Source organism: Pseudoliparis swirei, chromosome 24 (genome assembly GCF_029220125.1).
Source record: "Pseudoliparis swirei isolate HS2019 ecotype Mariana Trench chromosome 24, NWPU_hadal_v1, whole genome shotgun sequence".
Taxonomy (NCBI): domain Eukaryota; kingdom Metazoa; phylum Chordata; class Actinopteri; order Perciformes; family Liparidae; genus Pseudoliparis; species Pseudoliparis swirei.
Window position 1 is genome coordinate 22,686,569 of NC_079411.1, and position 20,511 is coordinate 22,707,079.

At 44.9% G+C, this 20,511-nt stretch overlaps 2 protein-coding genes across 2 annotated transcripts; one reads left to right on the forward strand and one right to left on the reverse strand.

Annotated features, from left to right (window-relative positions):
- The first annotated feature begins 320 nt into the window (after positions 1 to 320).
- On the forward strand, positions 321 to 8,680 carry samd1b (sterile alpha motif domain containing 1b). The gene is made up of 7 exons (XM_056410267.1): positions 321 to 1,579; positions 2,325 to 2,541; positions 3,092 to 3,237; positions 5,548 to 5,596; positions 5,710 to 5,827; positions 6,631 to 6,745; positions 6,867 to 8,680. The coding sequence occupies exons 1-7, from the start codon at positions 395 to 397 to the stop codon at positions 7,008 to 7,010; spliced, it is 1,974 nt and encodes a 657-aa protein (XP_056266242.1). The 5' UTR covers positions 321 to 394; the 3' UTR covers positions 7,011 to 8,680.
- Positions 8,681 to 10,636: 1,956 nt separating this feature from the next.
- LOC130190270 (transcription factor 7-like 2) lies at positions 10,637 to 12,519 on the reverse strand. The gene is made up of 7 exons (XM_056409589.1): positions 12,382 to 12,519; positions 12,060 to 12,269; positions 11,895 to 11,950; positions 11,721 to 11,795; positions 11,331 to 11,484; positions 11,007 to 11,114; positions 10,637 to 10,887 (listed from the first exon to the last, which is right to left on the reverse strand). Exons 1-7 carry the CDS (start codon positions 12,517 to 12,519, stop codon positions 10,729 to 10,731), a joined length of 900 nt encoding a protein of 299 aa, XP_056265564.1. The 3' UTR covers positions 10,637 to 10,728.
- Between the last annotated feature and the right edge of the window lie 7,992 nt (positions 12,520 to 20,511).

A 20,511-nucleotide genomic window follows, 5' to 3' on the forward strand; every position in this document is an offset into this window, starting at 1 on the left:
GACGTCTCGCGCGCCCCGTCCGGACTGCGTACTGGTGTTTTTTTGGGGGGTGTTTTTCTTTGCGTTAACGTCAGTTGTTGTCATCTGCGGGCTGATCAGATCGCGACTGCGAACAAAGAGCGCAGAGCCGATGGACTGAAAGCCAATCGATTCCACTTTTAAATGTCATTTGCGTCTCTGGTGGAGACCGAGGCGCCATCTTCGGTCCACCGATAAGCGCAGAATGTGGCCAACGAACGAAAACGTACCGGCCGGGCTTCCGTCTTTATTCTTCGCCAGCCGGGGATCGCACTCCGGCTTCCCAGCTTTCCCACAGCGTCACTTGTGAAACAGCAGAAAGGGGAGGGGGGGGGGGAGACGCACTCGGGCCAAACCCCAACCAGCAAGAGCAAAGATGTCCGAGCCCAATAAGTACCGAGAGTGGATCCTGGAAACAATCGACTCTCTCCGCTCGAGGAAAGCTCGTCCGGATTTGGAGAGGATTTGTCGAATGGTCCGGAGACGACACGGGTCGGACCCGGACCGAACCAGGACCGAACTGGAAAAGCTGATTCAAGAGCAGACGGTGCTCAAAGTTAGCTACAAGGGGTCCATATCGTACCGGAATGCGGCGAAGGTGCAGAGGAAAAGCAGAAAGAAGAGTGAGTTCACGGCCGCTGGCGGCGGCGGCGCGGAGGCGGCAGCGAGGGAGCGAACCAAACGCGACCATCCGAACAACAACGGCGACAGTGCGCACAGCTTCACCGATCAGGAGGAGGACTCGGAGCCCAGCCCGGAGCCCCGCACTCCAACACCGGCCAGCACCGGCGACACGAAGCCGGAGCAGCCTGCCGCCTGCGGCGCGAGTAGCGGAAACGGGCGCCTCATGTGTGGCGCAACGACGGGCTGCGCTGTCGGGAGCGGCTGCGAAGAGGAGAAAGCAAGTGCACCGAGAGACTATAAGGGATCAGGACCGCGGGGGGTGGGGGACTGCCCGTCGCCCGGTCTCGGCCACACAACAAACGCGCGCGGCCGCGGCGGCGATGCGAGCGGGATAACGCCGAGCGTCGCCGACGCGGTTCCTGAAGAAAGAGAGCCGCGTGTGTCGAGAGATGACACCCCGAACAAAACTTCCTCTGGGAGCGTCAGCCGCCTCCCGCCAGAGCAGCAGCGACAGCAGCAGGCGGTTCCCCTCAAGCCCCAACTTGGAGTCGGAGGAGGGGGCACCGGCACGGCGGGGCGCCACGCGAACTCCGACCTGGGCGACAGGCTGGTGGCTTCTGTTCGCAGCCTGTCGGAGAAAAGCATCCGAGGGGGCTCCGCCGCCGCCGCGGCGACACGAGGCCACATTAAGCCGCTCGAGCTGAAGGAGATTTTGGGCTATATGAGCAGCCATGACCGGCTGTCGGAGCAGCAGCTGACCCGAGGCAAAGTTAAAGTGGTCATGGAGAGAGAGGTGGCGAGGGGCAGACTGCGCAGGACCCGCAGCGGGAACATTACTCTTCCTCTGAGGGGGGCGGAGGAGGAGGAGGAGCGGAAGAACGCGTCTGCGGACAGACTTGCGAAGAGCGCACTGCAGGACGAGCACACCGGGGGGAAGGTGGGCTCTGAGAACTTAATATTTCCGACACGTCCCGGTGGTACCGAGCGCCGAGCCGCCCCTTGGCAACACGTTTCAGTTTCTTGGTCAACCACGATGTTTTAACATATGTCACGCGTGTGTATGTGTGCACGCGCGTGACTCTGCTTGCTGCACGTAAGCTGCGGGGTTACGCGAGCAGACGCTTCCCCGCGGCTCCCAGGATGGGCGCGCGCGCGCAACATAAGGAGCGCTCTCTGCGTAGCGCGAGCTGGTTGCGTTGTTGCGGCCGCGTCACTATTTGGGTTGTTCACACTACATTTCGTGTCACACTCAGGAACTTTAAAGCCCGCGGGGTGCGGGGGCCGTGCGCGCGCGCGTGGGAGGCGGTGTCCGTCTCAACTTGAGACGTGTCGCTCTCATGTGGGCGAAGCTCCGTCGCGCGGGCCGACGAAGGACTCAGCTGAGCACCATGTGTGCGCGTGTCGCATCTATTCTATAGGCTGCATATATATATATTTATTATATATATTATATATAAACCTGTGAGACACGAGCCCTTTTTATTTCTCCACCCGCTTTTATTTCCGCAGCTCTCGTTTCGAGCCCCATTAAATCCTTTGTATCATTTCGTACTTGAGGGGGGAGGGGGGTCGGGGAGAGAGCGAGAGAGAGGGGGGGCGGGGGGGAGAGAGAGAGAACGAGAGAAGAGAAGAGCCCAACATTGATCTCACTTGCCTTCACATAACTTTATCTGTCATTACAGTCGCCGCCCGCTTCTCTTGGGGAGGATGAGCCGATGGAAACAGCTCAGGAGGAGGAGGAGGAGGAGGAGGAGGAAGAGGAGGAGGAGGAGGATCCCCGGAGTTCTGATGAGGAGGCGGGAGGACTATCCCCGGTAGTCATGACAACCGAACCAGAGCTCATTGAGAAACCCACAGAAGACGTTGAGGTCCAGACCGCGTCAGAGCAGCAGAGTGACGGTGTGTGTGTATGTGTGTTTTGGACGGTGTGTGTGTGTGTGTTTGTGTGTGTGTGTGTGTGTGTGTGTGTGTGTGTGTGTGTGGATGGTGTGTGTGTGGACGGTGTGTGTGGGTGTGTGTGCGCCCGGTTTGGAGCGGCTGATTAAGGCCCTAATTGAGTAACGTTACACTGGTAATCTGACTACTATAGCATGCAGAGCGCTCAGTTTGCTGAGTGTGCTTTTTAGATTAAATTATTCATAACGTTAACTAATATATTACATTTTATATCAATAATAAGTTTACACAAACTTTATTTTGGCTTTATTCAAATTCCCTGTTTTTTAAATTATATTTTGTTCGAATGGAAAACCTAAATAAATTACAGTTATAATTTTGACATTCATTCTAAATTACAAATTGACAACCACTACTGCGGCTACCAACAATGATAATAACGATGATAATAATAATGATGATTATAATAATAATCATTATAACAATAATAATGATGATGATTACAATAATAAAAGTTAAAACTAGCCTTTAATCTTTGCTCCTCTCCATCTAGGTTGGGCTGCTGGTCTCACTTGGATGTGTGTTTCCCGCACCAAGACGCCCCGTCTACCTGTTCAGGGAGCTTCCCCGTCACAATGGAGCAGCGCCCACCTGGAGGACGCCACCGTCGTCTCTCATCAGAAACACGTGAAGGCAGAAGTAAGCGTGGGAATGAGCATCGGCCCGGTTGTTTTTTTATTGTTGAACAATGTTCTGCACATTATCAAAACAGGTCAACATGACTCAGAAGCCAGCATGAAATGTACCGTCAAGAGTCACATATATACACTACCGTTCAAAAGTTTGGGGTCATCCAGACAATTTTGTGTCTTCCATGAAAACTCACTTTTATTTATCAAATGAATTGAAAATTGAATAGAAAATATAGTCAAGACATTGACAAGGTTAGAAATAATGATTAATATTTGAGCTCAAAGGAAGGCCAGTTGTATAGCTTATATCACCAGCATAACTGTTTTCAGCTGTGCTAACATAATTGCACAATGGTTTTCTAATCAGATATTAGTCTTCTAAGGCGATTAGCAAACACAATGTACCATTAGAACACTGGAGTGATAGTTGATGGAAATGGGCCTCTATACACCTCTGGAGATATTTCATTAGAAACCAGACGTTTCCACCTAGAATAGTCATTTACCACATTAACAATGTATAGTGTGTATTTTTGATTAATGTTATCTTTATTGAAAAAACAGTGCTTTTCTTTGAAAAATAAAGACATTTCTAAGTGACTCCAAACTTTTGAACGGTAGTGTATATATATATATATATATATATATATAAATATGTATAAATATATAAAAGTGAGCCGCCTTGGAAGATGTATTCTGTGTGAAAGATTTTCCAAGGACTCTTTTCAATACATCGTTACTTTTTAAATTATGATTTTCTGCTCACTTGCTTTATCTATAACCGCACTGTGAGAGGAATGTTAAAAATGCATTTCGATGAGGTAATGACCGGTCGACAGTGTTCTTGATGCCAGTAATCTGCCTGTTTCACTCTCAAATGTTCATTTTACCTCCATATACTGTGAAATGTTAACATACAGCCGCGATTCACCCGACACACACACAAGCTCCATCTGTAAAGGAAATTCAATTAAATTCAGTTTATTTTATATAGCTCAATGTCACAAATTACAAATTTGCCTCTTTACAATCTGTACACATTCGACATCCCTGACCTTTGACCTCACATCGGATCAGGAAGAACTCCCGAAAAATATAAAAAACCCTTTCACGGGGAAAAAACGGGAAGAAACCTTTTTTTGTGAAATTAGTTTCGATTGAAAAATATAAGTAACCAGATCAGCCGCCCTTCGTTTGTTAGGTATACGCCTTCTATCTGTGAAGTACATGTTGCATTTAGTGCCCGGTTTCGTGGAATAAAATGTATTATTGTACGTGAGCAAAGTGCATCTTGGGATATTGACGGACATATTTAAACAAACATAATTCTACTTACTTGAACTGTTTCCCACCACAATGCATTGTGGGTATTCCAGAGGCCTCCCACAGCGTTGAATGCATTTGCTTCCACATAAAGCACCCGTCTAACATTTGTTGTTTTGGTTCACTGTTTCTTGGCGCATTACTGCCACCAGCTGTTGATCCGTTATGTGAAACCCAAACTGTGAATCGTCTCCCACGTGTGCACGATACTAACAGCACAGGGACGGCGCCAGAGGCCGGGACATTGTGTCACCTCGAGAGACGCCACATGTGAATAGAGTGGAACATGATTACGTAGATTAGGGATTTCTTTATTTTTAATCTCAGGTTTATGCAAATTTGGCATTATCTTCTCAAATATGTGATAATTTACAGACATATCCAGAATAGACATCTGAGCATTGGATAAAGCCAGGTTTCATTTTTGTTGATATGCTGGAGTTAAAGGTTTTTACTCAGGGAACATTTGGGATTTCTCCTTTTATGGTCCTTAGTTCCCCATGTTTTGGGTTGAAGTGACGATTCAGTCGTGACATTACACACATTCTATGTTCACACTAGACTGAACTTTCTGCAGCGCAACACAACAAACACAACAACCAGCACTTCTCTCTCCAACTCTCATTCACGTTTACACCGTCGTGTCTTCTGGCAACAACAAGTCACATGACGCAACAACAAACAGACCAAGTGAAGGGTGAAGAAAAGCGTGCATACTCCTCTGTTGGGTCCTCTCCATCATGAACTCAGACACTGATAATCACCACGTGAGCCGGTGGCCGACGTTGCAGTTGCAGTTTAGTCTCCATGCGTCTTGACGGTCGACTCCTTTAATCCTTGAGATTGGGTGGAGGCTGCATCGCTCTGATGCTTTCAACATGACTTTGACTCCTTCGGGTGCAGGTATCATCTTTGTTTTTATTGTCACGCTCAATTATTTGCTTCTTTGTTTGCCCCTCTCCCCACACACACACACTCTTCTCTCCACGTCAAGAGCGAGATGCAGGAGGACAGGATCAACCACTCCGCCTCAGACTTTAACAGTGAGTGCTGCTTTACGGATCTCACAATGTGTGTGTGTATTTGTGTGTATTTGTGTGTTTTGATGGTGACGCGTAATCAGACTAATCGGACTGCTTTGTTGCCTCCGCCGTAGACTTTGAGTCTAGAGCGGAGGTCGGCGTGTCGTCCTGCCTGCTCACGCCCACAGCGTCTCCCAGAGACTCCGGCATGTCTGAGGAACCAGGGATGAACGGAGGAGGAGGAGGAGGAGGGTGAGTACAACACAGATGCTGAAGACACATGAGGACTCAGACTCACTGGATCTTCTAGTAAAGAGAGCTTCTCTCTTCACGGAGGTTCCGGCTCTGTGAGGTTCATTTCCATCTTTGACATCCGATAAATCACCATCGGGCGTTTCATGTTTTTTCCGCCACGTGAAATCCAAGATGACTCATTCCCCTGACTGAATAACCTTCAACTAATAATAATTAAATAACAGATTTAAGAGGCCGCTTTGGGGCATCGTAAATCAAGTTGGGAACAGATCGTGGACGTCTCATCACCTTCAAATTCGATACGGCAACGTTGTCAGCAAACAGTTGCTTATTGTCTCACCCTTCAGTTACAAAGTCATCATTTATTTTGCAGTCGTGTGTGTGTGTGTGTGTGTGTGTCCACCTGATGAATCCAAATACAAATTCAACTCTGGCTGTGGAATGCTCCACTATGTTCAGCAAACTGTGTCTGTCTGCAGTTTGGTGCATTTTAATGTGAATATTTTGACTGCAGACACTATTAAATAAAGTGAAACAAAGACTGTCCGTTGAATATTAATCAGAACTTAATATCTGATCCTCATGGTTAGATTTATCCATCAATAAAAACATGTCCCATTCCAATAGGACTGAGCTGAATGCCATAAAAGGGGAATGAACGGCCATTAAACACGACATAAAAACCAAACTACATTTCTTAATTAAACCGTCAGCTCCGACATAACGCTAACGAGTTTATGATTTCAACATCCCCTGCGAGTATTGTAATGAGCAAACCGCCCTCTTCCTCATCTCCCTAGGTTCATGAAGTCAGAGGGGGCCAGCGGGGGCCTCGTGGACTGGACAGTGTCTGATGTGGTCAGCTATTTCACAACCGCAGGTTTCCCTGAACAGGCTGATGCCTTCAGGACCCAGGTGAGCCTGTAATTCCTTTATCAACCGCTAGAGGCCGCCAGAGGCAGCACCGCTGGTTGTACTTGAAACCTTTCACTGTCACCTTCGTCTACCTCCCACATCGCTTTGTTCTCTTCATTAGGAAATCGATGGCAAGTCCCTTCTCCTCATGCAGCGCAGCGATGTGTTGACGGGCCTGTCAATCAGACTCGGCCCCGCCCTCAAGATCTATGAGCGCCACGTGAAGGTCCTGCAGAAAACACACTTTGAGGACGACGACTGTTAACGACGGTTACGTCTGTGTCTACATGTAGCTCGAGTTATCCTATAAAAATGCATGCATGAAATATACGCTTCACTTTTCATCTCATGTCAATCAGCGCACACAAACACACACACACACACACACACATGGTCAGACTGCCAGGCTGTTACAGCGCTACCTACTTGCTTAACAGGAGACTGATAATTGTGTCTCTCTAACTTGTTATACTCACACACACACACGCACACACACACACACTGTTCTGGTCCAGAAAAGACACAATGAAATGAGAGCGAATGGACAACAAGGATTACCTGCCAAGCAGAGCACACCTGTCGGAGGGAGAGAGCAGACTCGTACAATTTTAAGATGCAAAGGCTTCAAAAAATTAAAAAGTGCAATTTTTCTTTTTTGTTCTCTACAACGATCAAGCACTTTGCCATTTCTTGACTATACTGTGCAAATACTTTTTTTTTTTCAACTTGTTTCGTGCGGACCTTTATGCACATTTTAAAAGAGGTCGTAGTTATTCTGTGTTAAAGTACATTTTCTCTTTTTTTGATGCTTTAATTCAATGGTTTCTCACTTTAAAGGCATCACGGAGCATGTTGGATGGAGCAGAAACATATTAGATATTGGATGGACCCGTCACAGCCGTCCTGTATGGGGATGAAATCCAGCGCAGGGGTCACGACCTGCAAACGGTTGCTGGTCAAAGCAATACGTTGATGGCTCCTCCTGGATGTTTGAGAGTTTGTTGGATCTTGTGAGCTTTGAGATGGACAGGTTCTTTTTGTGTATATCTTAATGTTTCAGAGAAAAAATTATGACATTTCAGTTTTTGTAAATGTTTCTAAGCAGAGTGTGTGGCATGGTGTGTTTTCCTATGCATCCCCACATCAAGTGTCAGACTTCAGAAAGACATCAGAGTTCATCAAAGCTTAAGTAGGGACAAACTTGCAATGAATTGTGGATAAATCACGAGATTCTTTCCTCTTTCTTCTGTCGTTTAGTGCCACTGGTCAGCAGGTGTCACTGATTGTTACCGTGGAAAAATGACCTTTTAGTCCACGGTTAGCCCGGGGTTAGCATGGCTAAGATTTTAGGCTTACATTATGCATCCAAGTAAAGTCTCACTCTCCAGTCTGACATATCTTTGGGACACAGATATTTTGATCAAACACGCCAGCCAACTGGTCTGAAATCAGCAGAACAATCAATTTATGTTGAAAGTGTAAACATGTTAAAAAGTTTTGAACCGGTCAAACTTTTTTAAAAAACAAAAAGCCGACAGATGATCACACAACATCACTCGCGGCATACATTCCAGGCTTGACATCTCTTGTGTGCGTCATCAAATGACGTTTATATTCCTGTACTCAGCATATTGGTTTAATTTAATACTGACGGTCACATCAACGTTTCTTTGTGCATTCAAACCTTCTCTACCTCTCTCTCCCCTCGCTTTTCACATTTTCTTAGAAACCTCCATGACCCTCTTAGTTTTACGCGTCGTCTACGCTGCATGTTTCTGTGTCATTGTCATTCGTTGAATCTGTCTGGAGGGGACGGCTGTGTTTGAGTCCGTATTCTCACAAGGGGGAAAGTGCAGGTCTACGCCCTCGTTGGGTCGCTGATTATATGTGAAAAGACAATTTTAGTAATAAAAGTTTGAATCAAAACACCAACAATGTGTCTGTTCCGAGTTGTTTGTGAACACGTTTCATGCCCTGTCAAACAGTGTATGTGTGTGTGTGTGTGTGTGTATGATCGTGTTCATGTGGGGGCTGCACGTGTGTGTGTGTGTGTGTGTGTGTCTGTGTGTACCATGACACACATGTGCATAACATGTGTGTGAGGGAGCCGGGTTCCCCTCAGTCGAAGGAGGAATGACTGAGTTTTAGAGAAGAAAAGACTATAAGTGTTCTTTTGGAAAATAAGCTCTATCAACCGTTTATTTGTATATTTATTTTGACAATACATCTTTCACAGTAAGTCAGAAAGTGTTCTCCGTGTGCTTGTATTTGCTGGTCGGAAGCAGGGGGAGGAGGAAATATCACATTATATCAGTCCTGGGACCTCCAAGGTAAGAGGTGAGGTTGGGATTTGAGTGTGTGTGTGTGTGTGTGTGTGTGTGTGGGTGGGTGTTTGTGTGTGTGTGTACACGTGATGTGAGAAATACATTGTATTTATACCTCCACTGATAAATATAGATGGACTGCAGTTTACCACAAACATGGTGGTTCTAGGCAACAGGGGAAAGAGCAGAGGATAGCAGAGAGGAACACTTGGGGCAAGATGGGCACATTGAGGTATTATGGAACTAAATATTTAGACAGATCGATGTCTTAATCTAGTGGACGGACGGAGATGTACAAGTACATGTCCGATGGTTTAAATATATGCCATTACATTGGATCTTCCCTAAAAATGGGCTATTTGACTTATAGTATAGTGACTTAATGTACAGTACTACATTGATTTTAAAGCTTTCGTCATTCGTTACTTAGCAGATTGAGATTGTTAATACAAAAAAAACATGTATAAATATGACATATTAGTATAGATTGCAGTATACACATTAGTTAGAATAGCTCAACCTTTGACAGCTGCAATTTTTAAATGAACCAATCATGACCAATATTTATAAACCAATGATATGATAAATATGTTTCTGAAATGAGCCATTTTGCCTAATTAGTACTTTTACTATTCATACAATGAGTAGATTTAGATTTGATTGCATTTGTACTTTTACAAACATTTGTAATTCAGGACTTGCATAAGTCTACGCTGTTGTATTGGTACTTTTACTGTTGAAGGATCGAAGTGCTTGATCATAAATAGCCCATTCATCCCGTTACCAAATGATGCATATGCGTCCAATATGAGGAGTGTCACCTTGAAACGTCCTTATAAGTTAGGCGGAAGGTGGAGGATGTAGTTGTGATCTATGAGAGACATCTGCTTTGTTCACAAAGTACTCAGTCGTTGGATAAATGCTCAGTTTAAAGTGAGAGGACATCGTGATGACCTGATGTTTTATTGGGGAACGGGGGATTTGTTTGGCTGCCAGGAAGAAGGCCACAGAAGCAAACTCCAGGAGTCACCTGACCCTCAATGTCACGGTAAGATGACGGTAGAGTACTGGCAACAGACGCCAATAATGTAGTTATTTTACTGTGCAGCTACTGTAATTGATTGGAACAGTATATTATCATATGGAATATAGTATGTTATAGTAGAATAACTCGGTTCACCAACGTCTTAGCATGTATTTACACAGGGTAATGAAGTCTGCTACTTTTGCATTTAATTCCCCAAAACAAAAAACAAAAACTCATATACATTACAATATTGCTGAAGTATATTTTTTAGTGTATATTTATTCCTTATTTTTAAGTTTACAGATCTTCTGAAATGAATTTCTCCTTACATAACTAACACTCATTAAATAATATTAACTAACTTGTAACTAAGTTGATACATTTATAAAAAGTTAGTTAATATATATTATTTTATTTATTCAAATCAATAATACATGTATGGTTTTCTTTGTCATTGGTGTAAACAATATTTGTAAAAAGATGTTTTACCTAAGACTATTCTATTACCTACATATTCAATAAAAGTGCACACGTTTCAACAACATTTGAATGATTTATTTTATTTACACGATAATCTACTTCTGCCAAACATGCGGTGACAAAAGTGATGCAACACAACAACTATGATATTCTTAAAATGAGACATGTGACAAGGACACAGCGACACAGAGAGGACACAGCGTCCTGGCCGGCGGGGGGACCTCTCCCGATGCAGAAGCTGCACTACAAACTTTGGCCAGTTTGGCGGACAGTTTGCCGGCCGTGCTCCGGTCTCTCTTTCGCTTTACTCCCTACACAAAAACAAACACGTTAGACTTTCCATCCGACGTGTGCCGATCAGAACAAGACTCTTCCAGTGACTTAGCTTCACACGCTCTAGTATTCTGGCGTTAACATGAGTTGTACATACGTAATTGTTGCAGGAGGTCCAGCCAGGGTGGCGCTGAGCGTGGAGGCGCTTCTCACCATCCGCCTGTTCGTAATATTTAGCCTGCTCCTCGTTGGACAGAGACTTCCACTGTGGCGAGAGGACAACATTAATGAGAGCGAACTCCACAAACTCCCACGATGCATTTGTGTCCTAACAGTTTGCATTAAGTGATCAAAAGTTGCTGTCAAGATGTGAAGATTTAGAGTCAGAGGAAAGAGTTTTCAAGCACATCTGCCGAGTCTTTTACCAAACTGTCATGACGGTCGTGTAGCATTGAGAGTCTCACAGAGCAAACACACGTACCTTCTGTCCGAGAATTCGGTTGATGCCGGCACTCCCGCTAGTCTTCATTTGGCCCGCGTAATTGGGCCTCTGCTCTCTCATAAACAACATGAAGGCGTTGGGTGGCTTCTTCACATAGGGCCCAGCGTCATGCAGCTCCACACGCTTCCTCTTTCTGTGGGAATACAGAACAAAAGCAGAAGCACTTTAGGAAGAGACACTAAAGTGAGCAGAATGATACAAGACATGAGCGAAATGCATCTTTGTATGTGCCGTTGTTCCTTTAGACAGACGGATTGTATTATTCATGCAGGAATCTTGGTAGACAAATAACTGACACTTTAATCTAACAACAGCTGCAGAGAAATTAAATAAAAGGTGAACATGGCCAAAACAGCAGAGCTCGCTTACTTTGTCGTCATGGAGGTCGGTGCAGTCAGTGAGGCGGTCGGTGCATGAAGCATGTGCACCGTCTGTCCATCTGGCCTAGTTCATCGAAAGATTGTGTTTAAAGAAATAAGCACAAGCTCAATATCTGTGTACATGTGTGTGTGTGTGTGTGTATTCACGATGTGTGTTACTTACAGGTATCCCCAAAAGGGCAGGGTCTGGATCTGCTGTGCTGTCAGATAACTGTTATGCTAGAGACACAAACAACAGAGTAGCTGGTTAGAGAAGCTGCCACAGTGTCACCCGTCGATCAGAAGACGCCACTAAGGACGATCTTACTGGTCCTCCAGAGTATCTTACCTGTCCCTGCCTACCGAGCGCTGCCTGGTTGTACAGTGGACCCGACTGCACGACGGTCAGGGGTTCGAGGTCGACTGATTGGACGGACCCTGGATGCGACGGAGGTGAAGGTGGTGGTGGAGATGTAGGTGGTGATAGATCACCGATCATACCATGAAAGATCTCCAAAAGGTCGTCCAGGTCATCATTGTAGTCCCGAGTTGATAAACTCTGCAATTCAATTCATTGATTATACAAATAGTTCTAGATCGACATTTCATTTACGGAGCAATGCTTTCAGCTCTAAATGATATCTCTCCCTAACCTCTTCTCAGTATCTTACCTGTCCCTGGCTAGAGGGCTGGCTATAGGTCAGGGGGTCTAGGTCGACTGACTGTGGAGGTGGAGGTCGTGTTGGGTCACTAACCACATGCTCAATGGTGGTAAACATTGAGGGTCTGGCCAGTCTCAAACAGTCCATGTCGGAAGTCGTTTTTAATGTATTGTCCTAAAACTGTTGATCCTGTGGCAAATATTGAGAAGACTAATATTTACTTATTGCTATAATAATTATATAAATACATAAATAAATCACTATTTCTGGAGGGAAAGTTCCCAATGTAAAATACAATTATGTTTGCTCTACTTCCACTGTACTACAGTTTAAGGAAAGTACTGTACACTTGACTTCACTTCACAGCTACAGTTTCTACTAACTTTGCAGAGAAACGTTTTACACAACTTAGTTAACTCTTGTATAAAACATGAAGCATTTTTAAAGAGTGAACAAAGATAGACAACAATACATGGGAAGTTGTACATGTTTTTACCTGCACAGGAAGCTACATTTAAATACAGCTCACTTGTTTTATTCATAAACCATCAGTATAAAATATGATATAGAAGTTATTTTATAGTTATTGTACTGATAATACGTCTGAACATGAGTTTCTTTACTTGATGAAACAATTATTTGAGGTGAACAATTTGAGAACAAACTAGAGGAAATATGTTTCAGTCAAGTTTAAAAGATAATGAAAGCTAGCTAGCGACTTCGTGAGTGTTTAACTTGGACTCTGGGTGAAAACACACGCGAGCAACTCGCTAATCAGCAGTTTGATTTCTTACCTTATTGTTCGCTGAGTCTTCAGGTTGCTAGCTCGCTTCGTAGAGATGATTTTCTCCGAGGATAAAAATCGTTGTTCACAGCTGAAAGCCGGAGAAGCGAGTGAGACGTGTCACTTTTTGGAACATCCATGATCTCTTAGGAGCTCTCAGAATGTTCCATTGGAACGTGTAGACTTGAACGGTCGCGAGGACACGCCTCGAGGCCACGCCTCTTTTTTGCCGGAAGTCACCTGACGGCGGCACGTAATTAGTATGAGATATGTTTAATATTATCATTATGAAATGGGTAACTGTTAGATGTTTGTAATATTAGGCTATGTATGGATTGCAACTATGACAGTGCAGCATTCATTCATGTAAATCACAACCACAGCACTGTGTATATATATTAATAGAAAAGGTAACAAAATAGACCTTCAGTGTCTACAACTAAATCCATAAATAGTCAATCTAAAAAAGTTGGCCTATGTTACTGGAGAAAACATGAATGAGTTCATCTTTCCTCCTGTCTGCGAACTTAAAATTAAACAGCAATCACATGGACACCAGAATATTTCCAGGTTTACTCAAGATATTTTTATTTTCATTTCATCTCCACAACGGACTATTCCGATGCATTATAATGAATATAACACAATATACACCTCCCCTGTGAACCTGCAAAAGCCACACAATAGTTATATTATAAACACAGATGTTATCCATGACCAAATGATAGGAACCTTCTGCATGAATTATATGTATTCAACATCTTATAATACAGAAAATACCACAGGATGCTATGGTATGGATTCTAGGCACCATTTAGGAACAGCAGATAGACTGTGATCTGAATATTTCCCTCAGCTGCTGCCAGACAGAGGGAAGGATAGTGCAGGACTGATGTATCGCAGGAATTACAGGAGATCTGTGGGCAGAGAGCCCAATGAACCTTCAAATGGAGAAACACCTGTGGCAGAGGAAGAGAGTGAGTCGGGTGAGCGTTCCAAGAAGTTGTATTTGAATCGGCAACACAACGTATGGCGGACTCCAGATCCTGATTCGCTCTCTCGTCTCTCCATTAGTCTGTAGATGGAAACCAGACGACAGACTGACAGTAGCTCCCAGAGTGAGGCAGAATGGTTTTTCAAACTTGTGAGATGAACCTTCTCTATGTGAACCTGGACTACCTGTCCGGCATCACAGAGGGGTTCTCCGGAGCTGACCTGACCGAGATCTGCCAGCGGGCCTGTAAGATGGCCATCCGTGAGGTCATCAAGGCCGAGCTCAAGGCTGAGCGTCAGAGGCAAAACAGACCAGACATCCTCATGGTCAGAATACCAGGCTGTTACAGCGCTGCATACTTGCTTATTAACACCATGCTTTAATGTATTAACACACACACACACACACACACACACACACACACACACACACACACACACACACACACACAGTGGACTGTTGCCACATGAGGTCCTCATAATGTTTGTCTATGCCTGCAGGATGAAGACATTGATCCAGTCACAGAGATCAGGAAGGACCACTTTGAAGAAGCGATGCAATTTGCTCATCGCTCTGTCAGTGACGCCAACATCTTTTTTTCCGCCTCCTAGGTTCCCCTCTGCTACTGGTACCCGGTCTGAAGGTCAGGGGTCAGGCTCTGGGTCAGGGAGGCCAAATGTGAACAGTTAGTTAGGCCTTTGTATTCCTCTCGGAACATAGGCCATTGATGCATTGTTTCCACCCTCGTCGGCCCTGAGCCATCCTCTCCAGCTGTTTCCACGTCAGCCCCTTCTTCTTGAATTCCTGCTCTGTGCTCCTTCTCCAGGTGTTTTTGGGTCGTCCTCTACCCCGTTTGCCTTGTGGGTTCCATGTCAGTGCCTGTTTTGTTATTGCTGTTGTGTTTCTTCGTAGTGTGTGTCCAATCCAGCTCCATTTTCTCCTTAACAGCTGTATATCTACTGTTTCTTGTTTTGTGCATTCCCATAGGTTGATGTTGCTCATTGTGTTTGGCCAGAAGACTCCAAGGATGCGTCTTAGACAGTGGTTTATGAAGGTTTGTAGTTTGTTGGTGATGTTAGTGGTAGTTCTCCAGGTTTCGGAGCCATAGAGCAGCACGGTTTTGACGTTGGAGTTGAAGATTTGAAGCTTCGTCTTGAGGGAGATGTTTTTACTTTTCCAAATTTTGTTTAAGATATTAAATGCTGTTCTTGCTTTCCCAATTCTCGTCTTCACGTCATCCTCTGTCCCACCATCAACAGCTATCACACTTCCCAGGTAGGTGAATTTGTCGACATCTTCCAGCGTCTGGTCCCCGATGGTTATTGGGTCCGTGTTCTTGGTGTTTATCCGCATTACTTTGGTTTTTGGTCCATTTATTTTGAGTCTAAGTCCAGCTGCCGTTTTTTCTAGCAGTTCGGATTTGTCCTGCATCTGTTGGTGGCTATGGGAGAGTAGTGCGATGTCATCCGCAAAGTCGAGGTCCTCCAGATGTTCTGTTAGACTCCACTGGATGCCAGTCTTTTTATTGTGGGTTGATTGTTGTGATTGATCTCTTGGACCCCATCCCGACGAGGCTGCTTAAAGACGTTTTGCCTTTAATTGGCAGCTCTCTATTAGATATTATCAATGTGTCTCTGCTAACAGGCCACGTACCACACTCCTTCAAAGTGGCTGTTATTAAACCTTTCCTGAAGAAGCCCACTCTGGATCCAGAGGTGTTGGCTAACTACAGACCGATCTCTAACCTCCCCTTCCTCTCCAAGATCCTTGAGAAAGTGGTCGCAAATCAGTTGTGTGACTTTCTACATCATAATTGTTTATTTGAGGAGTTTCAGTCAGGATTTAGAAAACACCACAGCACAGAGACGGCACTGATGAAAATTACAAATGACCAATTAATGGCAGCAGATAAAGGACTCCTCTCTGTCCTGGTCTTGTTAGACCTTAGTGCTGCATTCGACACCATTGACCATGACATCCTATTACAGAGACTGGAGCAGTCGATTGGCATTTCAGGCACGGCACTAAGTTGGTTTAAATCCTATTTATCAGATCGATCTCAGTTTGTATTTGTAAACGATGACGCCTCGATAACCACCAACGTTAATCACGGAGTTCCACAAGGTTCTGTGCTTGGACCAATTTTATTTACCTTATACATGCTTCCTTTGGGCAATATTATCAGGAAACACTCCATAAACTTTCATTGCTATGCAGATGATACTCAACTATATTTATCGATAAAACCAGAGGAAACCAACCAACTAAGTAAAATTCAAGCATGTCTTAAAGACATAAAAACATGGATGACCTGCAACTTCTTGATGTTAAACTCAGACAAAACCGAAGTAATTTTACTCGGCCCTGAGCACCTCAGAGATCAATTATCTGGTGATGTGGTTTCTGTAGACGGCATTGCCCTGGCATCCAACACCACTGTAAAGAATCTCTGTTATCTTTGATCGGGACTTGTCCTTTAACTCCCACGTAAAGCAAATCTCAAGGACTGCATTCTTTCATCTACGTAATATTTTAAAAATCAGGCACATCTTGTCTCAAAAAGATGCAGACAAATTGGTTCACGCATTCGTTACTTCGAGACTGGATTACTGCAACTCCTTATTATCAGGCTGCTCTAATAAGTCTCTTAGGTTCCTCCAGTTGATCCAGAATGCTGCAGCTCGTGTTCTCACTAAAACTAAGAAAAGAGATCACATCACTCCTGCACTAGCTGCTCTGCACTGGCTCCCAGTAAAATCAAGAATCACTTTTAAAATTCTTCTCTTAACGTACAAAGCCTTGATTGGTGATGCCCCATCATATCTTAAGGAGCTTGTAGTACCATATTGCCCCACTAGAGAGCTACGCTCACTAAATGCGGGACTACTTGTAGTTCCTAGAGTCTTAAAAAGTAGAATGGGAGCCAGAGCCTTTAGTTATCAAGCTCCTCTTTTATGGAACCAGCTTCCACCTTCAGACCGGGAGGCAGACACAGTCACCTCGTTTAAGAGTAGACTTAAGACCTTCCTCTTTGACAGAGCTTATAGTTAGGGCTGAATCAGGTTCACCTGGTCCAGCCCCTTGATATGCTGCGATAGGCTTATAGCTGCCGCGGGACGTTTTAGGATGCACTGAGCACTTATCTCCTCTTTTTATTTTTTATTTTTTATTTCCCCCCCCCCCCTCTCCTTAGGGATGAATTTTCATCTCTCAATCACACGTTACTAACTCTGCTTTCTCCCCGGAGACCTTTTGACTTCACGTCTCATGGGGTCATTGGACCCTATGAGACGACATAGATCCTATCTGCTGATGGATCATCGAGGTCTGGGTCGTGGAGTTCCTGCTCCTGACTACGCCACTGTCCTGTTGAGACTCCGCCCACTGTTGAGACTCCGCCCACTCCTCCTCTCTACCTCCATCTGCCTGATGGATCGTGGAGGTCTCCATCGTGGAATATGCCTACTATGAACTATTCATACACTCTGTCATATTCATTGAATGTATTTTAACTCTAAATCTGTCCTTCTGTACACATTACATCTATTGCATCTGTCCATCCTGGAGAGGGATCCTCCTCTGTTGCTCTCCTGAAGGTTCTTCCTTTTCCCCCCTGAAGGGTTATTTGGGAGTTTTTCCTGATCCGATGTGAGGTTTTGGGGCAGGGATGTCTATGTGTACAGATTGTAAAGCACTCCGAGACAAATTTGTAATTTGTGAAATTGGGCTATACAAATAAACTGAATTGAATTGAATTGTACCATGATCCAGTCAATGCACAGAAGGAAGAGGAAAGGGGAAAGCAGGCAGCCCTGTTTCACGCCAGTGAGCACTTTGAATTTTTCTTGTGCGCATCCCTGGAAGAGTACGTTGCATTGCATGTCCCAGTACATGTTCTTCATGATGTTGGTATACTTTGGGGGGATTCCATAGTGTGCCATGAGTTTCCATAGCATTTCACGGTCTACACTGTCCAATGCCTTTGCAAAGTCTATGAAATTGACATGAACAGGTGTTCGCCATTCTATAGACTGCTCAATGATGATCCTGAGGCTAGCAATTTGGTCGGTGCACGATCTTTTATTTCTGAAACCAGCTTGGTTTTCTCTCAGTTCATCATCAATCTCCTTACGCAGTCGCTCCAAGATTATGCGGCTGAACACTTTGCCTGGTGTTGATAGCAACATGATCCCTCGGTAGCTGTTGCAATCCCTGAGGTTTCCTTTCTTTGGTATGACAGCAATGAGCCCGTCCTTCCAGTCTGTTGGTATGTTTCCTTCTTCCAACCATATGGTCTTTATTAGCTGGTGGAGCATGGTGGTTGAGGCGTCGAGCTCTGCTTGTAGAGCCTCTGATGGGATGTCATCTGGCCCTGCTGCTTTACCACGTCGCAATTCCTTGATGGCCTTCCTCACCTCAGATCTTGTTGGGGGCCGCAGTTGATGTCCAGCGTGTGTGTGGCTGGTGGGATCTACCTTTGGGCAGGGGCTGTCTGTTGAGCAGCTCTTAAAGTGTTGTGTCCATCTTCGATGTTGTTCTTCTTTGGTGGTGAGGAGTCGTCCCTGTTTGTCCCTGATCTGGGTGTTTGTCTGTCTAAACTTACCAGCTAGTTTCTTGGTGGTCATGTAGAGTTCTTTGATGTTGTTTTTCCAGCTGCTTCCTCTGCTTCCCGTGCCAAATTCTCAATGTAATTCCGCTTGTCACATTTTGCACTTTTCTTCTCTTCTTTATTTGCTGTTTCATATTCTTTGTGAGCTGCTGCCTTTTTTGCTCGGGTTTTGCTTTTGTTTAGTGTGTCTTTTTTTGTCCTCCTTTCTTCAATTTTCTTCAGTGTGATTGTTGACAACCAAGGTTTATGGTTTGTTGCTTTTCTCACCACTACTTCTAGGCACGCCTCCTTCCATATGTATTTCAGGTTGCTCCAGTGCTCTTCCACTGATTTGTGCTGTTCTTCTTGCAGGGCTTGGAACCTGTTCTGTAAGGTGGTTTGGTACAGTTCAGTTATTCCTATGTCCTGGAAGAGCTGGGTGTTGAACTTTGTTCTTGTGTTGGTGGGGTTGTTGCATCGCTTCAGCTTGAGCTGGAGTTTTGCAGCCAGTAGGTGGTGGTCTGACCCAGCGTCTGCCCCCCTCTTCACACGGACATCTAGGAGAGAGTGCCTGAACTTCCTGTTTATGCATATGTGGTCGATTTGATTTTCGGTGGTGTGATCAGGTGACATCCAGGTGGCTTTGTGGAAGGGTTTATGTGGAAAGACTGTCCCTCCTATGACCAGATTGTAGTCAGCACAGGTGTCTGCAAATCTCTCGCCGTTTTCATTCATGCAGCCGATTCCATGTTTCCCCATCACCAGTTGGTGTCCACCGTTGTTGTTTCCCACCTTTGCGTTCATGTCGCCCATGAGTATAGTGATGTCTTTTTCTTTCCTGGCCTGGAGTAGCTGTTGTAGTTGGTTATAGAAAATGTCTTTCGTTTCCTCCTCTGTGTTGTTGGTGGGTGCATAACACTGTATGAGTTGTAGGTTGATTCTTTTATGGGTAGTTTTGAATCTTGCTGTAATAAGCCTGGAATTAATGGGCTCCCAGCTGATGAGGGCCCTCTGTGCTTCTTTGGAGAGCATTTTCTACCTGTGAGGCGAGACTACTGACTACTTGGATCCTGCTAAGTATCTTCTTTAAACTAGTTTTATCTGCTAAAGTTACTGTTGTATTTGTTGATTAAAGCTGCTAGATTGTTAGTCTGTCCTGTTTTAAGGAGTTGTTTTGGTAGAGAGGTGTCCTGTGTTCCACACCTGAATCTTCACTGATTGGACGACGATCGTCACCTGGTTTCTATTGAGTGTCATTTGAATACCAAAAGCCAAGGGCGGTGTCAGCGGCTGGAGGTAATTGGCACTAACTTGGGCTCATAACCGGGTGGGTTTTTCGCGTCAGCTGTAGCGGCAGCGTGACTCATCGGACGAAGACTCGGAGGACAAAGAAATAGGAGTCTTCCGTTGGAGTCAAGACACGGAGGACAAAGACATAGGAGTCTTCCGTTGAGTCAAGACTCGGAGGACAAAGACATAGGAGTCTTCCGTTGGGTCAAGACTCATAGGAGTCTTCCGACAAAGACATAGTGGCTGAGTATTTCCATTTTTTGAATATGTGTCTTTTCCATACCACGTATCTCTCTCTCGTAGAGTTACTATAGGACTCGCTCATTCATGTACCGGAACCCTCCTCTGTTATCCTTCCCCGTTCTACTCACACCCAGCACCTGGTCACAGGAGGCCTCTGGAACAGTCAGTCAGCCAAAGGCCGACTTCATCTCTGGCTTTGCTGTGGAGCAGTCGCTTGACTTCCTGGCTCTCACTGAGACC

What these genes read in the sequence shown, in the direction of transcription:
- samd1b (XM_056410267.1), top strand. Translation starts at nt 395, where the DNA reads ATGTCCGAGCCCAATAAGTACCGAGAGTGGATCCTGGAAACAATCGAC. An exon ending in ACGAGCACACCGGGGGGAAG is followed by an intron (nt 1,580 to 2,324) that starts GTGGGCTCTGAG and finishes CTGTCATTACAG; the next exon opens with TCGCCGCCCGCTTCTCTTGG. An exon ending in CTGATGCCTTCAGGACCCAG is followed by an intron (nt 6,746 to 6,866) that starts GTGAGCCTGTAA and finishes TCTCTTCATTAG; the next exon opens with GAAATCGATGGCAAGTCCCT.
- LOC130190270 (XM_056409589.1), bottom strand. Translation starts at nt 12,519, where the DNA reads ATGGACTGTTTGAGACTGGCCAGACCCTCAATGTTTACCACCATTGAG. An exon ending in ACCGAATTCTCGGACAGAAG is followed by an intron (nt 11,115 to 11,330) that starts GTACGTGTGTTT and finishes CTCTCGCCACAG; the next exon opens with TGGAAGTCTCTGTCCAACGA. An exon ending in GGACCTCCTGCAACAATTAC is followed by an intron (nt 10,888 to 11,006) that starts GTATGTACAACT and finishes GTTTTTGTGTAG; the next exon opens with GGAGTAAAGCGAAAGAGAGA.